Source organism: Centruroides sculpturatus, unplaced genomic scaffold (assembly GCF_000671375.1).
Source record: "Centruroides sculpturatus isolate CEXI.00-Female unplaced genomic scaffold, Cexi_2.0 scaffold364, whole genome shotgun sequence".
NCBI lineage: Eukaryota > Metazoa > Arthropoda > Arachnida > Scorpiones > Buthidae > Centruroides > Centruroides sculpturatus.
Genome location: NW_019384799.1, coordinates 42,805 through 65,347, shown reverse-complemented (window position 1 = coordinate 65,347; position 22,543 = coordinate 42,805). Strand labels below are relative to the sequence as shown.

Here is a 22,543-nt window from a genome sequence, read left to right as displayed (position 1 = left end):
GCTCGCCTTCCGAGTTCTCTTGATGGCTCTAACTCGAGACTACCGATTATGCGAGTCATAGTAACACGAGTGAGTTCGATGACGTCAATTCGAGTACAGCACGAAAAACTCGAGACTAAGGGCCCAGATGTTGACCTCAGGAGGAATTGACAAAAACATGGATTTCTCACAACGGATTCGGACAATTTTTCTGTTAATTAACAGAAAGAAAGTTGCTTGAGAAACTGTCATGAAAAATCATCATTATTTTATATTGTCGGTCTTCCTTTCAATTCAGATTGGTACAAGTCACAGTAAGAGAAAAAATAACCTGGCGAATAACTTCCTATTTTGTCAAATAAAACATGTGTTTAGCGAATAGATTGGCAATTACTATAAAAAGCAAACCAGGGCCTCTGCAACGCGTGGGCGATCTACCAAGGGGAGGTGTCGTCTGGGAAGATTTCTATGGGAAACTGGCCACTGGTTAGCACCAATGCAAATGGATACTTTTACTAAAATCAGGAGTCTAGATACCGTATATTATGCGGCCGATTTATTGTAGTAATGCGTTCATGACATTGAAATAAAAGTTATGATAATGTCTATAATGAAGAAAAAATAAATAAAAGTGCATAAATCGCTAATGATTTAAAATTAATATATTTTTTTATTTCTTTACTAATTGAAAGGGATAAAAATAAAATTTATGATTAAAAAAACATTAAAATATTTCAATTATCGAAAATGAAAGAAATTTAATTTGACACAATCGATTACTGTATTTGTATCGAGAGGGCGCGCAGGGTGGCGGTTGGTTTGGTTTATCGCGAAGTAAATACATGTCTATTATAACTGTCCAAATTGGACAATGCGGAAATCAACTCGGTTGGGAATTGTTCAATTCGATTGCTCAAGAGTCTCTAACGGATGGACGAAGTAATTTCAAGACGAAAGAGGCCCATTTTTTAAATGAAAGGTAACATTTATGATGAAGACAAGCTGTCATATAAAGCTTAATAACATGTTCCTGCTATGAGTTTTACAGATTAACGTATTCATTATAGAGAATTTATGAATTCAATTGTCGTTTCGAGTATTATTAAAAACACCTATAAGAATTGCCAGCTTCTGACATTTTGGTCCTATAGCAGAGGCCCTATAATGAATCTTCATCGCGAGCCTTCTAAGACGTTGGTTCCTAAGGTGGGCGGTGAAACGAAGCAAAAGGTGAGAGGGCGCCGGAAGTGAGCCCCCGATCACTGCAGGCACTGCCCGAGAGAGCAGGATACTACGATACGTCGTCTGGATAACTGTAAACAATTTTAAATTGTTTATAGTTATCCAGACGATGTATCGTAGTATCCTGCTCTCTCAGCATTCTCTAACATTCTCATTCGTAATAAAATTACTGGGATATCTTCTGCCACTTTTTATTGCCACGGAGTGCAATAGTCTGTGTAACTTAAGCCCGATGACAAGACGAGATGACCTTTTCCTTTCCTTCGTTAAAATTGGTAAAAAAAAAAAAAAATCATTACGGTTTATTGGTTTTCAGATGTGGAGAACAATGTATGATAAAATGTGAGGTTGGTAGAAAAGTTTTTTTAAGAATTTTTACAAGCCCTTCTCACAAGGGAAAACGTATTGAGAATTTTGGGGTACGGTTGGAAGATGGATATAATTTTATGGAACCTAGGGAGTGGTGGCTCAGAAAATTTTGGGATAACTTTTTTGAGTTATCCCAAACATTCGAGACTTTGACACGTCATCTAATCTTTGTGTGGGCAAACGTGATATTATAGTCACACTTTTCTTAATTTATGTGAAATCTGAAAGAATTTTATATTGAGAACTCTTATATATTACTACTTTCCTTAATTCATAATTTTGTCAGCTTCCTTTAGATTGTAAAAATTAATTTGCATATATAAATGCAAATTAAAATATATAAATTCCAGAATTTATGAATAATATCAAAATATGAAGCTCTGTTATGATGAAAATGTAATTTGAATGTATTAAGAATTCTAATGTTATAAACTTTAAGATTATTATAAATTAAATAGCAAAATATCTAAATATATGTCACAATCTCCCTTTTAAATAATCAGCCATTTAAACATATTTAAATAATTAAGAAAATTAATAAATAATTTCTACGGAAATTAACATCATAAGTATCTCTGATGTTTAATAAGCAAAAATATTCTATATGATGATGAAAACTTTATAGATTAAGATTGTGCTCTTTTTCTAAATAAAATTGCTGCTGGTATGCATATTTGGTGACTAAAAATAAAGTTTTGTTTTAGTAAAAATATATCTAACTAAAAAGAGTGTGTAATGCTACTAATTATTTAGTTTTTCTATACAAATGTATACATTTATAATATAGCAATTATAGTATTTTCCAAATTTTTTGCATATCTTTTATCTGCTTTTTCTTCCCCTATTAGTTATTTTGGATTTAATGTCAGTTGCCCTTTTATGAACTATAATTTTTACCTTTTCATTTCAAAATACTAAAATTTGCACTTCTCCATATTTTGTTTCTTGATAGTGGAGAACATAGTGGAGACAGACAACTTGGTCATATTTTATCACTTTTAATTATTATTATATTATTTCATCTTAATTTATTATTTTTATTATATTATTTTATTATTATTATTATATATGGGGAAGGTTTTTCTTGTCGTCTTGCATTATTTCTGATTGTATAAATAAATGAATACGAATGGTGTGAATTACCAGACAATATTGTTTATTCATTGAAAGATGGCCTCCAATGATAGAAGAGTTTCCACCCATTTGCTTTGTACATCAGTTTCAATTGACTCATGGAATTTGTAATGGAGTTTGATTCTTTTGTTACTAATTACACTAATCACCTGAACATATGGAACTTTTCCTACTAGTTATAGCCAGTATATAGTATTGGCAGTTGCTCAACTGCTGATACTATATACTGGTTGTCAATACTTTTTATGCTGACTTACTGGTATAAAAATGTAAGTACATATTGGAACATTCCAGCTGAAAAATAGCCCTGGATGAAGGTATAATTATTACATAATTGTATTCTTAATTTCTCATTAAGTGTGTTTTGTTGTTTTTTAAATATTTATATCAGCCTGCATAGTTGTCTAATGTTATTTATGTGTGTCGTCTTCTTTCTCAGACAGGCTTATGATTTGTCAGTGTTTTGATTATGTTTGTGATTTTAATTTTAACTATGGTATGATATGTAACTATAGTGACTGCACCAGAACCATGCCAATATTTTGGTGAAATTATTTACAGTTGTGAATTCTCTAGCAAGCTCATAAAATTTACTATTTCATAGTGTCGGTTGTTTATTATAAATGAAATTTCACTTATAGTGGTATTTGGTACATTTCTTTTGCTCTTCATACTACTGGTTTTCAAATTATCTATGTATATGCACATACATAATTTGAAAATCAGTAATATGAAAAAGTAGTAGAAAATTATTAACAATTTCATATTCACTTGATGTATTAACTAAAAGTGTTGTTGTTGTTGTTCTTTGAAATTAAACATTTTCATGCATAGAATACTTCACTCAAAATTTGAAATTGATATATTTAATATACATTAAAATTATATATTGTTTGCTTATAAGAATTATAGTTATTTGTATATGTATTTAAATATAATACATATATTGTTAAATTTAGTATTGCTTCTAGATTTTTAAATAAAAATATATGACAAGATTTTAATTGTTTTATATAATCAAGTGAAACTGGTTATACTTTAACCACCACAAATTCCAACAGAATTTGTTTTTATTTCAGTCAAATGATTTTAGGGGTAATGAATGACCTTCTTCAGGATTTTAAAAATATCAAAGTTGTTAGAAGAGAAACATTTTAAATTGACAGAACATTGTCAGTTAGAAATTTAAAATTAATAGAACAATTACACTATTGGTTAGTTTAAAATCATCATAGAATAACTTGTCCATGTTTTAAAATGTAAGCTCCTAATTAGCTATATTCTATGTTTTATGTCATTAAAATACATTTATGCAATAAAGAGATTAACCACTAACCAATACATAACAATAAAAATGATCAACTGAACATCAACTGGGATTCTAACCAAAGTTACATTAAATATACCACCAGAAGCTACCAAGTGTGTTAATCCATTTTAAGGAATTTTGTAACAGGATCTTTGTGTATTTGAAAAGTTCAGTATCATTATAAGTGATTGTTTTGCCATTCTTTGTAGACTTAGATTTTCAATTATTCCAAGCATTTAAAGTTGGACATGTCTTTTATTGTATTTAATAGCCTTAGCTTTTCCCTGGTCTACTTCAGCCAAGTGGTTCATAGCATAAGCTTTTAATGCTGTTAGTGACTGCCCTCTTTTTATTTAGGTGCTATGCTCTACTAATCTTGTATTGAAGGAATGTGTGGTGGTTCTTATATACTCTAGGTCCTTACCAACTTTATGATCCTTTAACAGAACAGAGAAAACCTTTGCACTCAAAGCATGTTGGGCAGATTTTTGTCACTCCTGAGAAGACTAAATATATGATGATGATAGACATAACTGATGGGCTAAAAGATTACATAACTGCTATGGAATGAGTATTGGTGCTGAAAAATATTCTTGATAGACTCTAGAACAGTGTGCACCATTTTGCAACCATTGGATTAACCTGCATATTACATTTAAGTAAGGCTGCCATACTATCACTCAAACTCTCCCTAGTGGACACATTTCTGAGAAGTATTGTACTGCATAAAACTTCTCAGAATTTTCTCTGTTCTGCTTATAGCTGTGTATATATGAATCAGACTGTGTGTATTGCAAAATGGGTTATTTTTATAATCATGGATAAGCAAATTTGTGGGTTCAGAATCAATAGATAATGAGGATTGACTGTACTTTACATTCTTACTTATCTGTGAGCTCCCGAATGGAAATTGAAATTATATGTTTTGAATGACAAAGATCCAGCAGGACAGTTAAGCTCTCACCTCTCAAAATTAAAACAAAACAAAACTTAAAGTTCCCCTTAAACAATAAAAGTTCTTTTCATCAAAATGGAAAATGGAATGCTAGAATTACAGTGAAGAATTCCTCTGAACAAAATTCAGAGGAATTTTAGATGATTTGGATTGGGTTAAGTGTTGATAACTACCTCTCCTGCATCCTGAAAGGTTTTGAATTGTTATAGGGAGACGAGGGAAGACTAATTGGAATGCAGAATAGGGGGAAGAAACCTATAAAAATGTGTGTTTCAAAAACACACTGTTTTTTCTCCAAAAATTTGTTCTTCTTGCAAATCCACTGTTTGTTCTCTTACTGTTGTTCTATCTCCCAGCTACATTTGTTCTCCCAGAGTTGTTCTCTCTCCAAAGTTCATTCTTTCTCCAAGAACTGTTATATTCAAGGCTTTACAGCAAGCCGTGGGGCTGTCAATGAGGGACAGAGTGACGACATCCAATGGGACATTTGGACTTTATTTGACTCTCTTCTTATGAATTGTGACACAAGGAATTTGAAAATGGTGTAAGAGAATATTTAATTAAATAGAAAAAGGTACTCATTGAAGCAGTCTTATCATGTATTTCATGCCCACACAACATGTCCCTCGACTGTCCTGATAATCACACACAATTGGCAGACCTTACATATCTACTTTAGACTTCAAATCTAGTTACTCCATATTGAGTTTCCTTGAAGTAATATCAGTGCTTAAAGAAATACTTAATGATATATTTACATTTTATTCTAAGCTTATTTTAATTTTAGAGAATACATCTAATCTTTCACTCAGTTCCTAGAACAATTATATATTCACATCCTGGGAAATAAGCTGTCAATAATAAACAAACATGATGCTTCATTTACATCTAAGTGTAATTTTTCCTACTTTTTCAATCACACAAAAGCTAAATTTGGTTATTTTAATTTATATTTTGTTCAGTTAGCATAGATATATTTTTAAAGACATTTTGTATGTTTGTTTATTCAGATGATTTTTAAAACTGTATTTCTTTTATACAGATTTTTTCACATATGTGACGATGCAAATAAAATTGTTGCAAAGGCAATCCTTGTGGATACAGAACCTAAGGTAAGAATTTGAAACATTTTTTTGAAATTGAAACAAATATTAATTATAATTAGCAAATTTCAAAACAGATTATAATATTTGTTATGAAATGAGTTTGTATGCTATGTATGTATGTATTTAGATAACTTTCAGCTTGAGACTTTGTTATTGTTTTTTATTTTATTGACAGTTTTTTATTTAATTATTGCACTTAATGTACTTTATATTTTGACCAACTATTTTGACACACTGTCAAAAAATACACCTAGATAATTTAATACTTTTGCTACATTTTAAATATAGCATTATTAGAATAGATGTAACTTCATGCCTTTTTTTTTCTAAAGTATTTGTACCCATATATAAATGTATTTATACTTTTTAAAAGGAAGAACATGTACTTTCAAACAAATATGTACAGAAATTAAATTATCATATATGTAGACAAGTTATATACAAATAAAAATAATAAAATAAAATAAACTTCAAAATTTCACAGAATTGTAATGTAAACAATTTAAGCTTATATATTTCTATTTAGTGGTATATATTTTATTAAAATGTAAGACAGGCATGAGAAAACACTCCCTTGTTAGTAAGAATGATTATATAAATTACATATAATTATTCTGTTTGGTTTGTTTTTTTTTTTCTAAAAATCTAAAAAGTATTATTTATTTAACATGAAAACAAAAATTTTTTTTGAGTTAAAAATTATGAAAACTTGTATAATAGAAGGTTTGTACTGTCAAATGGAAAACTTGTAAATGTGTTTTTAATTCTAGTATTTGGTATTTTTTTTATCTTGGGTATTTTGTTCCAAAGTTTTGTGTTTGAAAATAATAAATATAGAATCTTATTTGTTCTCTTTCTTCAAATTTATCTTCAATCTATATATACTTATCGTTGATTTTCTTTTTTATTGATTTTTTCCAGTAGTTATGACTTAGACTGAGACCAATGAGTCTAAACTGTGATTCATCACAGTTTAGATTGACTCATTGTTCTCAATGTAAGTCATACAGTATGATTCACTTGGGATTGAACACTTTTGCAGTGTAACAGTGAGGATTGCTAATTGTATCCTTTCCTTTAAAACGGATATATCAGAAACAGGTGTTTAGTAAACCCTGTCTTTAACATAACCAAAAAAAAAGAAAGAAAGAAAGAAATCCAGTGGGGTTATGTCGGGTGATCACGGAAGCCAAGATATGGGTCCTTCACGACCAATTAATCCATTTACCTCAGGCAATTGATACCAGAAAAAACTCTTAGATGTCTTCATCCTTTTGCAGCAAACTGCATTTTATTTCACCTATTAGTATTTTTATTATTCATGTTTAGAATGATAAAGATCTTTCTCGGACACCCTGTATGTGTAGAGAGAGAGATTTCATCTAGTCTCCCACTTTTGTAATTTCACTCGTGCTTAGTTCAATGAAGACACTTAATTGCTTACTATATCAATGTTTAATTATGACACTAGACATTACAATTAACAACATAAAATACTAAACATTAAATTTGATTTGTCTCTGAAAATCTTTGTCTTAAAAAAAGAGAAAAGGTCCCATCTGGACATGTCTTCAGTCTTTTTTTGCGCCTTCTCCTTCAACAGTCATCTTCAGTGGCTTCCTTCGTAATGTTCTCTTTTCCGCCTTTTTTTTAACTGTCATCATCTTGGACATGCCACCAGATGGTGCCTCATGACATTCCACTCTCCACATATATATACAGTAACTTATAATGCTGCATCATAATATCATTCTGAAGACATTTAAAATGTTAAAAGTAAGTTTAATTTAAAAATTTTGTACTAGCAGAGCTAAATTGATGTAATATATCCAAAAACATCTATTATTGGTGTGTAAAGTACCATGTGATCTGTTCATAAAAGCTGCTGATTGTTATTTTGGATTGCAAATGTAAGCTTCACTTTTATTTTGGACAAGTAGAAATGACTAAAAAAATGCATCTTAGAATCTTAGATTTGAGGAATTATACTATATCTTAATTTTGATCTTGACTTTCACATTAATTTCTTCAATATATTTAAGCTTGATAAGCTTATTTTTCGAACATATCTGTCTTCATTCTGATATATTTTTAAAAAACATTTCTAAACTTTTTAGATTTTCTTACAGGTTTTTTTATGTAAATAATGCCTAAATTCATTAAAATAATGTTTGTTATTTATTCAATTTTTTATAATTTTATTTAGGTTATACAAGAGTTGAATCTTAAGACAGAAAAGAATACTTGGTGCTATAATAAAGATAATATTTATCTACAACAACAAGGAGCTTCCAATAACTGGGCTTATGGATATAATAAGCATGGAAATACTGCTAAAGATGTGGTTCTTGATTTATTTCAAAAAGAAATTGAGCGATGTGACTGGGTATCAGGATTCCTACCAATTATGTCTCTAGCTGGAGGAACAGGTAGTGGTTTGGGAGCATTTTTAACTGAAGTTTTACAAGATAATTATCCAAAATCAATTATATTTAGTCAGGTAAGATTTGTTTATTAATTATTCATCCAAAAATATTTTTACTAAGTTATACTAAGTATATATAGTTATACTTAAACAACAAGATATCAGTTTTCTATCTCTATCTTATTTTACTTATGAAATATAAATATTCTTGAACTATATAGAACTACACTGTCAAAGTAAATAATTTTGTACTGAATTATATATTGAACGTTTTTAACTATTAAATTTTCATATTTTTCACATAAAAATATTTGGGCTGTTTGGTTTGTGGTCATCACACTATGAATGTCAAAATGAACATAATAATTCAGTAAAAACAGATTAAATCACATAAAAACAAAATGATATCTATGGATTAACTTTTGGGCTAAAACTTAATTAATTTACTAAATACAATGCAATTTGGACTAAAGGTAAATAGTTCAATTTGTCTATGTACTAAATTTAAAAATTATATTAACTTTATATGAAGTATCATTAATTTGGACTAGTCTGGAAGAAACAATTGATTCAAAGTGGGATTTAAACCTGCATTATAGACAGAAGTTGTATATTCAAGTCCCACTTAATCATCCACCTTTAATTCAAATTATGTTGTATTTAGTTTAATTTAGTGGTATTATTTGATTATTATGGTAATTTGGTCCTGGCTGTTTAAACTGATATTTTAATATGAATAGAGAGATCATAAACAAATGCTTATAATTAGATTAATAATAAATATTATGTTTAAAAGCAAATACCTCACAAAACTGGACAAGGAATATAAATACGTAGGCTGTTTTTTTTTTTTTTAAGCTCTGATGGTCCATAAAAAAAACAAGTGTAAGTAACAAAATGAATTTATTACCAAAAGTTAGGTACAAACATGGTTACTTTTCGACATAATCACTGTGAAGGTTGAGGCATTTGTCATATCTGTGGATGATCTTGATGAGTTTGACAAATATCTCAGTTTTACCAGTGATTTTACATAATTCCCAAATGAAGTTGGTAAATTTGATAAATGTTACTGAATAAATAACTGTGAATACGGGGGGCGGAACGCTCCCGCTCTACAGTCAGGATAAAAAGGTCAAGCGAGTGGAAAGGGAGGTGATTGGGGTCGACGATAAGGTGAAGGGTGAGATCGAGTAAAGGAGTCTACCATTACTTTAACAAATATAAAATAACAATTTATTAAAGAATAGGCAAATGACAAAACTACAAAAAGCTCTATATTGTCAGAGAGTTTCTATACGACAGAGAGAGTTTCACAGTGGTTTCATACCTCTTATAGCCATCCACTTTGACGATTCTGAACGTGGATGCCTTTAAAATATCAATCCAAGGAATAATCCACAAATACGGCACAAATTATATCAAATCGCGACTTTCGCGCTCATTTAATTCGAGGTTCATCGGAGATCGGAATTTGGCTCGTGTGGAAGATCGGTGCGATGTTGTTAATCCTGCGTTCGTTCGTAGACTCCCCTGAGAGGGGGTAAGAACGGCCTTTTATCCGTTTTAGTGGGGAATTTCCACCACGTGATCGGATGTACATAGGGTAAAGGTTATAGGTGTTCCAGGGATCTATAACAAATGACGACATTTAGATGCTAACTATCAACCTTTTTGCAAGATGAGATGCAAGTTCTGCAAAGAACAATGGATGTTGCTAGTTATGACTGGAAAGTTTACACAATCCCGGGCAAGATCGTTTTTCCTACTAGGGCGTTACATAAACACAAGTTTGATTAATTAACAATTTTGTTAATAAATGAACGATATTTCCGTCACCAAAATTCCGGATCTCACATAACTTTTAAAGCGATTTTTGTATAATTTCCAAAATGTAGTTCATAAATTGGGAAATTTCAGTATATTTATCAATCTTTTGTAAAAGTAACTTATGGATTTACACAAATTTTAATAAAATGAATCAAAAATATGTTTTTTTGTTTTATTAATATTAGACTGATTTAATGAATATAAAGAATAATAAAACTCATGGCGAAAAGGAGGACAGACACAAAGTTTTAACTTTGTTAAAAAGTTGTATATATATTTTTATGTATTGAATATAAAGAAACTAAGAAAAATATGTTTCAGCTAAATATTAGAATTATTTGTACAAAAATATAAAAAAAAAATTTGTTGGAAGAAATGTATAAAACTCTAATAATTCTTATTGCTTATTTAAACTTGGCAAACTATTATGACATTTTGAGTTACATAATTTTTCATTATTCATTTGTATTTAGTTGAATTACACCTTACATGAGTACCTTTGGTACCCCTGACCTCCTGAAATTGATGTATTTTCTGTTCACTCTTTAAGAAACAGGGTGTTATTTGCTACATTCTCTACTGTAAGAAATTGTTTGTCATATAACACAAACTGGTTTCTGGTATACAGTTTGTGAAAGATGTCCCTCCTTTATTTCCAAATGATAGTATTTATCATTTTTAATAGCTAATATTGGCAGTAATATTAGCTACTGAAAATGAAGTGTACTATAACTTGGAAATAAAGAAGGGACATCTTTCACAACTGTATATCAGAAACCAGTTTATTCTGCAGATTGCCTCTTGCCCTTTCTACATTTGTTATTCTGTTTACCAGAATAACAAATGTAGAAAGGTTTGTTAAAATTCTTGTTAAAATAAAGGTCACCCAATCAGAATGCATTATTTATCATATTTACCACTCAACTGGTGAGTATACATAATCACCAGAAAATGTGATTAATTTGCAATATATGAAATAAATTTATCACAGTTACTGAAATAGTTGGTGATTATGCATAATTGCTGGATTAATTCACTTTTGCCATATTGTGTGTATATATTTATGTATGTATATATTCAAAATATAATTAAATTAATACTTTATTAAGAACTTTACAAACTTTATTCATTTAATTATAGGTTGTTCACCCTTTTAATAAAGGAGAAGTGACTGTTCAGAGTTATAACACAATTCTTAGTCTAAGTCATTTGCAGAATTCGTCTGATGGAATAGTTTTGTACAAAAATGATGATTTACACAAAGTTTGCACTCAAAGAATGTCAATAAAAAATGTTTCCCTTCAACATCTTAATAAAATAATTGTCCAGTCTCTGGCAGGACTTTTGTTTCCTTCTTACAATAATTTAGGTGTCACCACAAATATTGGTAAGTGTTTATTAATATCTGTAGTTATTTATATAATAATTATGATGAAAACGTTTAAATGTTTATACTAAAGATAATAGTATTATCTTTAGTAAAAAAACATTTGACATTTGAACATTTTCATTATAATTATTATGATTAAATGTAGTATCATATTGTAACTTGTTAAAACTGTGAACACTGTTAAAACTGTTAAACTGTGAACGTTAAAACTGTGTAAACTGTTAAAACTGTGAACGGTGTAGGTCTCCCGATCCGGCAACAGGTTGATGAACCTTCTCACTGGTCAGGATGGATTAAAATTTTACTTTTCCCGCGGTAACGGGATTAAATGTTTCGGGTCGAGTGGCGGAGGGAGGAGTGCGTCGGTAAGATGACAGGCGATACACGAGCAAACGAGGACACCAATTTAACAAGATAACAACGATTTATTAGCTACATACAGATTACAATAACCAATTTCAAAAGGGAAAATCTGAGTCCCTGAAACGCGAAGAACCGAGAGAGAGTTCACAAAAATAAGTTCCATACCTCTTTATGTCTTTAAACATTCTTAAGGAAAAAGGTTTTGATATCCAACGAGTTGGTAGGATTAGGATAATAATTTTTCTTCAGGACACAATATCGGATAGGACACAGTATATTAATAGGACATAATATCCGTAGAACACAGTTGTAAAAGTGATGGCGGATGAACAACTCCCCCGAGAAGGGGAAGGAAGGGGTTTTTATAAGTTCGGTGTGGGAGAATGGTCATGTGACCAATTGTTGTGAGGTAAAAGGTACGCAGATGGGTCAGAGTTGTTCCCGGGCCCATGCTAACTATCAACTTTAGAGTTGGAATGTGGGATTAGTTTTGAAATGGATGGATGTTTATTTTAAACGAAAGGGGAGATCGGAATTTTTCCATTTTTTTAAGTTAGGGTTTAGTTTAGAATTTAAAGGAAAATTTAATTAGATTTTAAGCAAATATGGGACAATTAATCGACAAATAGTCGACAAAAATTCCGGATTTCACAAAACTGCTAAATTTAGGAACCAAAATACAAGGTCTGTTCAAAAAGTATCGGATTTTTTTTTTTCCGCGTAAACCAATGATGCGCGACAGGCCTCTTTCGGTGGAGTTGTAGAGGGGACAGTCATGCACAGCCCTGAATTATTTCCCGCCTGCAGGAAGCGTCAGTCGTTGGCAGTTGGCCTATGAGGGAGAACATGTAGCGAGCGCTCATCGGATTCCACTAAGTTGGAAAACGACTGAACAACGTGAGCAGCAATATTACATCAAATTTTGCCAAAAACCTTGGCGATACCCAAGCGTAAACCATTCGCAAGATTCAGCAGGCTTTCGGGGACGATCCTCGAGGCCAAAAAAAGCACGGCAGGTCCACAGCAATATCAAAGGTCATGTTGACAGTTCTTTCGACTCTCGTGGGGTGGTGTGTCGTGAGTACGCATCACAAGGCCAAACCATCGCAAAGGAGTACTACCAGGAGGTCCTTTGTCATCTTTCCGATGCTGTGCGATGCAAACGACCAGATCTGTGGTCGATCAAAACTTGGCAGCTCCATCGTGATAACGCATCCGCCCATTCTGCGCATCTGATTCGGGCTTTTGTCGCCAAACATTACACTCCTGTGGTTCGTCACACTCCATACTCTCCCCACATGGCTCCGTGTGACCTTTGGCTATTTACCAAGCTGAAAATGCCGCTAAAAGGAACCCGAATTTAGTCGAGAGAAGACATCGTGCAAAATCCGACGGACCAGCTGATGGTCATTCCAAAAGATGCGTTCCAGCAGTGTTCCCAGCAATGGCAGGAACACTGAGAGAAGTGTATACGTTACCAAGGAGACTACTTTGAAGGGGATTAGGGTTTTGTACCTCAAAGTCAATAAATTTATTTTTACCGACCAAAGGTCCGATACTTTTTGAACAGACCTTGTATATTCTATATTAAGTTATGTTTTTGACCATTGTATAATTATCCTTAATTGACAAATTAATTACAAATGAATAATGTTGAACATATTTTAAAATTGTATTATAATTCTAATAAAATCAATTACAATGAAACAAAAGTAGAAAAAAATTGTTTTAAAATAAAATATAAGAATAAATTTTTGTTTTCTGAATTTATTGGTTTTATCTTTTAAATTAATCATGATTAATAGCTGATAGATTGAATTTAATTCTGAGCGAATTTTTAATTTGAATACATATAATAGAAATTATTTATTGTAATCACTTTGTATGTGGTTACCCTGCTTTATAGAAAGTTGCTGATTAGTTTATTTGATAGATGAACATAAAATACTTTATTTAAATTAAAATTATGGAGAGTTTGTGAAAATACTGTATCAAAGTCCATTCAAGTTAAACAGTTTGATGAATTTGAGTTAACCATTTTGATTTAACATGTAAATCCCTATGCTAGTAAATCAGGGAAAGAAAATGATTTTGAGTAATTATGACTTTCAGATTCCACTGTGTTTATATTTTTATAGTTTTTCATTATGACCACTATCATCATCATCAATCACACATTGACACACAATGTTTTCCATCTGGTTATGGTAAAGTATTCAAAAACACTAGATATAACCCAAGTCTTGTTAACCATTTTATATAGATCTTTTGACAATAAAAATATAGAATTAGATAACACAGAATATACATGAATATAAATTTCTGAAAAGAAAATCAATAGTAATTAGTGATATACAAAGAAACATCATAAAGTAAGGAAATTAATAAGGTCTTTCATTACAGAAGTTCCTACAATGGAAGATAGGAAATTAATACTCCTATTAGGAGCTTAATATAAAATATGTATTAAAAAAGGGAGTCAAAGTTGGTAAAAATGGATAGATGCCATCTCCTGTTGACCAAAGCACTGGTTATAATGTATTTTCCATATTGTACATGTAAAATTGCATAAAATACAGTTCCTAGTACTATTATAATTTAATATTTAATTTTACATAAGATAACTTCCTTCATATTCTTGGTATGAAATGTATATTTTAGCTTTATTACTACTGTAATACTGAAAATTAATTTAATTTTTTTTAATAGGTGATTTGATGGCTCAATGTGTCTCACATTCTCAGTATAAATTACTTGATTTAATATCTGTTCCTCAAGAATCTGTGGATTCATTATCATTTAGTTCTTATAGTTGGCAAGGACTGCTGAAAAGTTTGCAAAGAATGTTATTTTATGGTTCTTCAATTGATGAAGGTATTTATATAATTTGTAAAACTTATAGGTATAAAATAGGAATTTTAAACATATTTATACAACATTATATGCTTTAGAAGTCTAAAACAACCTTTTGATTAAATACCTCTTTAACTGAGGATTGTCTCAGAGTTTTAAAGAATTGTATAGCAGGTGAACATTTTGAAATTTTTCTCAGCTTCAAATTTTCTTTTCTTATGATTCAAACAAATTTAAAATATCTTGAAATGCTCTTAAACAAACAAATTTGCAAATTAAAACAGATATTTTAACTTCTTATATTTATTCATTTTATAAGAAAAGGATCTGAAGCTTAAATAGAAATTACTCTCAAATATTTGTTTTGGTTTAATTTAGAATTGACTTTTAAATGAACAGAAATAAAGTTGAAAAATATGATTTAAAGCTAATATGACTTCCTTTGAGGTATTCTGATGTTTACATAAAAACTTTTCATTGCATAATTAATGAGATTGTTACATTGAATTGTTATGAATAAATTCGTTTTCATCAATGACTTTAGTTTGAAAGATATTAATGTAAACTAATGATAAATACTAAAATGTTTTTCTTCCTTTTATAATACACATTAAAACTCATTACAATGAATCTTTGGGAACCACACAGTTTATTTTGTAATACTGAAAATTTGTTGTGTGTTTAAAATTTCTTTTATTTATTCATTATATCTATTTTATTTTTTGATTAAGAATTTTAACATTTTTGATTATATCATAGTTTTAGTAGCACTACTAAAAATGAAACTTTCAATGCCATTGAAAATGTTTTTCACACTTAAATAATGTTAAATCGGACAAGCAGAAAATATTTTATGGATCACCAATGACAGAATAAGTACGCATGAATTTTATCAGGCTGTTCAAAGCTTCTGGAAGTAAAATTTTCTCATCAGTGAACTGAATTAAAATTATATTTAATATTAAAGAGAAAATAATAGATTTTCTTGCAACATCATTTTTATCTTCCCAGTGTCTATTTATTTTTTCAAAATTGTTAATTTTTCTTTTAATATAAATTGAAGTTTTATCTCAATTTTTAATTTGTTCATTTTAATCACAATACAAATGTTAATTAGCTTTGTAATGATTGTAATAAATTGCAATAACAATATAGGCAACAGAAAAACTACAAAGTATTTTCCTTATGTATGCTGTTCTCTGACTGCAAATTTCACCCACTGTACTAGTATGACCAAATAAATTGTTTAACCTAAAATGAACCAAACTTAGATAAATTTTACTGAAGTAACTAACCTTTACTTATTTACTGTACAGAAGTTTAAGAATGATGATAAAATCATTACATTGGATTATTAATTTTTTTAAAGATGAGATTCTTTTACACAGTTTATTTAAGAAATAAACGTCTTCCAACACTAGAGGAGTTACAATTCAGCACTTCAAACAACCTTTACAGCTCCAACCTTTCCAGCTCCTGATGAAGACCTCGATGAGGTTGAAAACATTTGCTGAGGTGTAAACACATACCACTGGAGCTGTAAAGGTTGTTTGAAGTGCTGAACAGTTTATTTAGTTTGCTCAAACAAAAATTTTTTGTTGTTCTGAGGAGTTCATTATTATAAAATTTGATGCCATTTGATTTCTTAAATGGTAGTTATATAAACTTGAACAAAGATTTTTGTTGGATAAATTTTATATGAATTGAATGAATGGTAAATTTAAACATTTATTTCATTTCAATAATAATACCATCAGTATTAAAACAAAACTGTAATAAATTCAAATTCTTGCTTTAGTGATATGAAATTATAATCAGTAAGGACATTTACTTAATAGAAAATAGTTATCAAATGCTTTTATGTAAAAATGTATTATTACATCTTGTATTATTTGTTCATATAATAATAAATTATAATTTAAATAGTCTAAATTTATACTTTATGGTAGATAGGATAATGTTATAAGAGATTTATACAATAAATTAATTGTATTGTTTTTATTCACTGTAAAAAGAGAGAGAGAGAACAATGCAATAGTTTTAAACAAGCAGAATATACATCATCAAAATGAACATGTTGTTCTAACATTATGATAGACATGTGCAGACTGTGACATTATTTGAAACAATGTTGTATAAAAGTTTTTAAATTGAATAAACATCAGATCTGTACATAAACTAAATGTTGCTGTACTGTATCTGACCTCATAATGCAAAGTAAAGTTTTGATTATTTAAAATACAGTATATCCCAGTATATACAGTATATAAAATAAGGCAAGTTTCAAAAAGTGTCTTAATTAATGACATGATTTTGTGAAATACTTGTATTTTGTGTAAAAGTATGTACAGTACATGTACTTTTACACACAATACAACTGTTAAGTAAAAAAGTATACACTGTTCAAAACTAGAAAATATATTTTTTGAATGTGGTAAGGGTTTTTCTTCAGAGTAGTGAAGATTATAATTAAAACAAATGGCACTCTTCAGATATCTTTTGATAAGTGGGCACTTTGAGCTTTGGAAAATCTTTTAAAGAAGTTCATGTCTGTCAGGAACATTGCTTGGATTTTTATCAGTTTTTGTGATCACCATTGTCATTGTTCTTGTAATCTTCTTGGAATGTACTTCTTGTATGTCTACTGGCTGAGAGGAGAGACTCCTTTCAATCTTATCGTGTCATTTCCTTCCGAACAGATTGATGCCAGATATGTCTCATTAAGATGATTTCCACCATACTCATGATTGGATTGTGTGAAGATTTCACTTTATGTAATCAAACAGACAAGCAATTGTTTATTTGATTACATAAGTTTCTGCACCTGATGCAGTTTCTCCTCATGACATCCATTGAGGTGGATCAGTCATCTCACAAGATTTGAATGTAAAATTCTGTAAATTGTTTTGAGTATACGCGACCTGCAGAATGTATTTTTAAATCATAATTTTTAATTCTCCAAATATTTGATAATCAGATTCAATGTTTTCATGTGTTGGACGTCAAATCTTTTTTTTTTTATGTACTGATCTAGTTCTTTTAAGTTTATTTACTTACAATGAAGTGCATTCTCTGTAAAAATGTATGTTTGAAATATTCCTAAAAATTTTTCTGTATTATTACCTAATTTTGTTTCTTTGATGTTAAATGTAATGTCCAGTCCACAAATATGTATTTTTTAATCTATCGTAAATCATTTGGCTCTGTAAACATAATTAAATTTTAAAAATAGTTATCGGTTAAATTAAAATAGTGTATGCACATTATTATACAAAATGCAAATGTTGTTTTGCTTGAAATTTGCCCATTTCACCAAGATACACTACCTCTTTTAGGAAACAACTATGTATAATCAGAGTTGTAATTGTATTTTTTTTTTTTTATTTTTTTGGTCAAAAAAATTATTTTCCAAGTAAGTATTCTGACTAAATTCTAATAAGTAGATCTAATTGAAAAGAATTTAAATGATGTAAATAATTCCAACCTCATTGGTCTTTATTTTCTAATGTAGATAATAGTGTAGGAAATGTATCACTTAATATTTGATGTGTATTTTTTTTTTATATCTGTAGATTATTTAGAGATTTGAAAATTATCCTCAAGTAATCATAATTGATATGAAAATTCTGTTAAAATTTGCAGCATCAACACCTACAGAAATGAAGGAGAACAGGAACTCTCAATCCTTTTTATCAAATTTACTGGTATTGAGAGGTTCAGATGCTCACTTGGCGGATTCGTCCGTCTTTCAACATTCCATTTCCTATAGCTCTTGGGTGCCGACAAATCACCGATTCGACACGTGGACTCATTTGCGACCCCTTCTGGGACACGACAAGATGGCCACGTTGGCCAGCAACGGTCAGTTTATACTGTCGACCATTCAACACTCATTGAATAAAGCGTGGAATATGTTTGCCGCCAAAGCGTACCTTCATCACTATCGTCGTTACAGTTTAATGGACGAGGATTTTGTCGAAGCATTCGCCCGGGTGGAGCAGATCGTTGCCAATTACAAATCTCTCCATTGAATTTACGTAAACTTTATTTATGTATATATAAATTAGTCAAATGATCGTTTATGTTAATATGTTGTTCAGTAAATTGTCTGATCATCTTATCAAATGAATATTACTGTTTTGAGGAATTGATATAAAATTCCTTATATTATTATAATAATATATGTACATTTTTGAAAAGTATTCAAAATAAATTAGCGACAAGATTATTAATTTAAAAAATATCCTCATAATTAGATTTGTAATTTAATATTGTAGGAATATTGTTGAATTATCTAGTTTAAAATTTTTAATTACAGTATTTAGTGTTCCTATTACAGTATTGTAATATTTATGAAAGTTTGACGAAAAATTTTGTACAGAGTACAGAAATTGACATGGACTGTGCAATTAAAACTTTGGATAACTTGATGCGAGTCGAAAATGGAGTTTTACAAGTGGGATAACTTCAAGTACATAAACATTATGTTTTATATGTAGTTTTTAAGAAAACTTACATGTTTTTTGATTATTTATATTATATTTAAAGTTAAATATTTATAAATCAAATTTACACGGGCCCCCATTGATTCTTATGTTGTCTGTCCCAGGCTATCGAATAATTGCATATCTATCTTGTACGATCATTTAATGTTCTTAATTTATAAAAACTCAAATGTACTTTGTAAAACAATTTTAAGAAAAATAAAACTTAAAAGATTTTAAAATTTGCAAATATGATTGTTTTTAAATAATGGACATCATCATTAGAACTTTTTTGGTATTGTTCTTTAATATTTTGAAGAAAAGTTGAAATTTAAATACAGTATGGTTATGCTAATCTGAACAGCTTTTACTGTTGTTTTAACTAAAGTATGGACTTGTCAACCATACATTTGAAGTTCATGTGTAAAATAAACACAAGTCACATGTTGTGAACATTGTTGCTGTAACCCTGTTTGACTTTACAGCAGCAAATAGAGGTTAGAATTGTTAAGTACTATATTACAACAATAGAAAATGGCCTGAAAGCATAAACATCATATCTCTAATACCATTCTCCAGTTAATCCAAACTGCCACTGATCTCAATTAATTCAGATTAAAAATGAGGTTGCAACTATCAAACTAACACTAGTCTTTTCACATTATAAGTAACGTTAACCACTCAGCAGTGACCGACAGATATATCCATCAAGGGCAATTGTGTGGCAATGGTGAACGACAGATATATTCGCGAGATTCTTTTGTGGCTATTGCCAAAAACGTCCACGAAAAAAAATTCACATAAAGGAATTATGTAACAATAAAAAAAAAAGACTTTTCTTTACTAGACATAACCATTTACAAAATCTTTTTCTGAAACAGTAATGAGAAAAAATGTGTGGGAAAACACTTAAAAAATTTCTGTTTATTCTCCACTACATAGGGATAGCACCATACCTGACTAACCCACTGCTGAAAGGTTAAATCAATTCCAATTTTAATTTGACATAGTTTAAATTATTTCAAAATTTCGTAAATTCTATTTGTAACGTATGAAAATTTAATAGTTAAGCACCAAAAAAATTTCCAAAAATTATTATTAATTTTTTTTTTGACCTAATGGTACTGATAGGGTCTTTTAACAGTCTATTGTAGATTTTGATTAACATAAAAATAATTTTTTTGATTCTTCAGCACAATGAAGTACTTTAATTAGACACAAAAAGTTAACTGAAGAGGGGTACCAGAGACCCAAAACGCATATTGACCAATGAATAAATAATGGGGGAGAAAACAGGAAGACAGTTTCGAATTTGTAAATAAAAATAATTTAGAATTTAAACATATAGAATATGTTGAAAAGGTGTCCTTGTGTATCTTGCACCTCTTTGTACTTTTAATTGTATTCAGACTGACCTTAAGTACTGATGATAGTCTCAATGTTTCTGCAAATGCTTTCCTCCAGTTTGCTTATAGTCCCAAGATTGATCTAGTGTACTTTTTTTTTAATTATCTGTTATAAAATTTACATCACTAATGTTTCATCAAAATCCCCTACAAAATTTGTCAGTAATGTGTCATCATCAGTGGAACATCGCACAAGTTTTATGTAATTTTATTTTTACACTTGCTGCACTTTATACATCTTACATTCTGTATTACATATCATACAAGTGAGCATAACTAATATAAGTGTCTTTTTAAACTTATTTTGAATGTTTCATTCCTATATTTTCATTGGGCTGCAATTTGAAAAAAGTTGTAGACCTTCACTTCCCACTGTCATCCATCTGTCTTTTGTTAATCTCCAGAATGGTGTTAGGTAAATGAAATTCAAGACCAGATGTGGAAAGCTTAAGGGCAGGATGCTAATTAACTATATATAAACTTGTGATGCAAACTGGAAATCACATTATTTCAATTAAAAAATTTCCCCTGAAAGGAGTTATAGATGACCAGCATGACTCCATTGCTAACAGAAAATGTATGTACCGGGGCAAGATACTACAGTACTAATTTGAGATGGAGAGCATATATTTTAAATTAAAAATTGCAGTCCAGCATTATGACAATGTCACAATAAATAATTGCTCATTTAACATATTTTTGAAAGTAATACTGTCTACAATTTTAAAGGAAGCAGTAATCATATGCAGTTTGTCATTATTTTTGTATCAAACAATAAAATAACATGATTTTTAACAGTTTAAATGTTATTTAATAGAGAGGTTGTGGCTGGCATTTTCAAACGAAAATGTGTACGTTGGACGTTCAGCGCCACCTTCCTGTAAGCATAGAAGTTTGACAATGGCATTTGGAACGTCAAGCATGATTCTACTGACGATTCAAACGCCATTGTTAAACTACTAGGCTCACAGGAAGGCAGCGCCAAACGTCCAACATACAGGTTTGTGTTGAAAACGTCAGCCACCTCCTCTCTAATTTTTGAAGAGTAATTTAATTTGAAGAGTAGGACCAATTACTATGTAAATACTGTAATCTGTATTAGGCAATGTTAGCCAATTTTTTATATCTATTTCTGTTTTTTTTTTTTTTTTTTTTTTTTAATAAATGCGGTGCCGCGGCCCATGGATCCCCACCCTTGCCTTCCTTCCCCTCCCCTTTTTAATCTAGTTACTTTCACTTTTCTTTTCATTTCTTTTCCTCACTATAGGGCTAAGTTTGTCTTGAACACACAGCTCTCTACTTAACTTTATACTTATCTTATCTTATCTAACAATAATGCTATTGTCAACTACTCTTTAAATTAAATACACGTCAATATAATTATACTGTATATTGTAAATATATATATATATAGTCATTAATTGCATTTTTATGCATTTGTAAACGGTGAGCATTTGATGGGCTATCGATACACGCACTTATTTGGGATTCCTTAGAGATTTACAATGAGTGAAATAATTCTGTTAATTCTTTTGGAGAAGGATGGAGAATAATGAGAAATAGTGGAATGTAAAGTATAGCAGTGAATGTTATCAAGGAGGAATGTAAAACATGGAAAAATTGTATGCAATATAACAGGTGAAGTTGTCCTATAATTTTTACATGGAGTTTCTATCCATTGACTACTGACTTTCAAAT

The 22,543-nt window shown here is 30.0% G+C and overlaps 1 protein-coding gene across 1 annotated transcript; it reads left to right on the top strand.

Annotated features, from left to right (window-relative positions):
• The first annotated feature begins 784 nt into the window (after nt 1-784).
• Nucleotides 785-19,199, top strand: LOC111629517 (tubulin delta chain-like). The gene is made up of 6 exons (XM_023373434.1): nt 785-958; nt 6,031-6,100; nt 8,301-8,594; nt 11,490-11,736; nt 14,812-14,976; nt 18,598-19,199. The coding sequence occupies exons 1-6, from the start codon at nt 822-824 to the stop codon at nt 18,984-18,986; spliced, it is 1,302 nt and encodes a 433-aa protein (XP_023229202.1). The 5' UTR covers nt 785-821; the 3' UTR covers nt 18,987-19,199.
• The last annotated feature ends 3,344 nt before the right edge of the window (nt 19,200-22,543 follow it).

Coding starts and splice junctions, on each gene's coding strand:
- LOC111629517 (XM_023373434.1), top strand. CDS start 822: ATGTCTATTATAACTGTCCAAATTGGACAATGCGGAAATCAACTCGGT. Junction 959..6,030: donor GCCCATTTTTTAAATGAAAG/GTAACATTTATG, acceptor TCTTTTATACAG/ATTTTTTCACATATGTGACG. Junction 14,977..18,597: donor TGGTTCTTCAATTGATGAAG/GTATTTATATAA, acceptor TAAAATTTGCAG/CATCAACACCTACAGAAATG.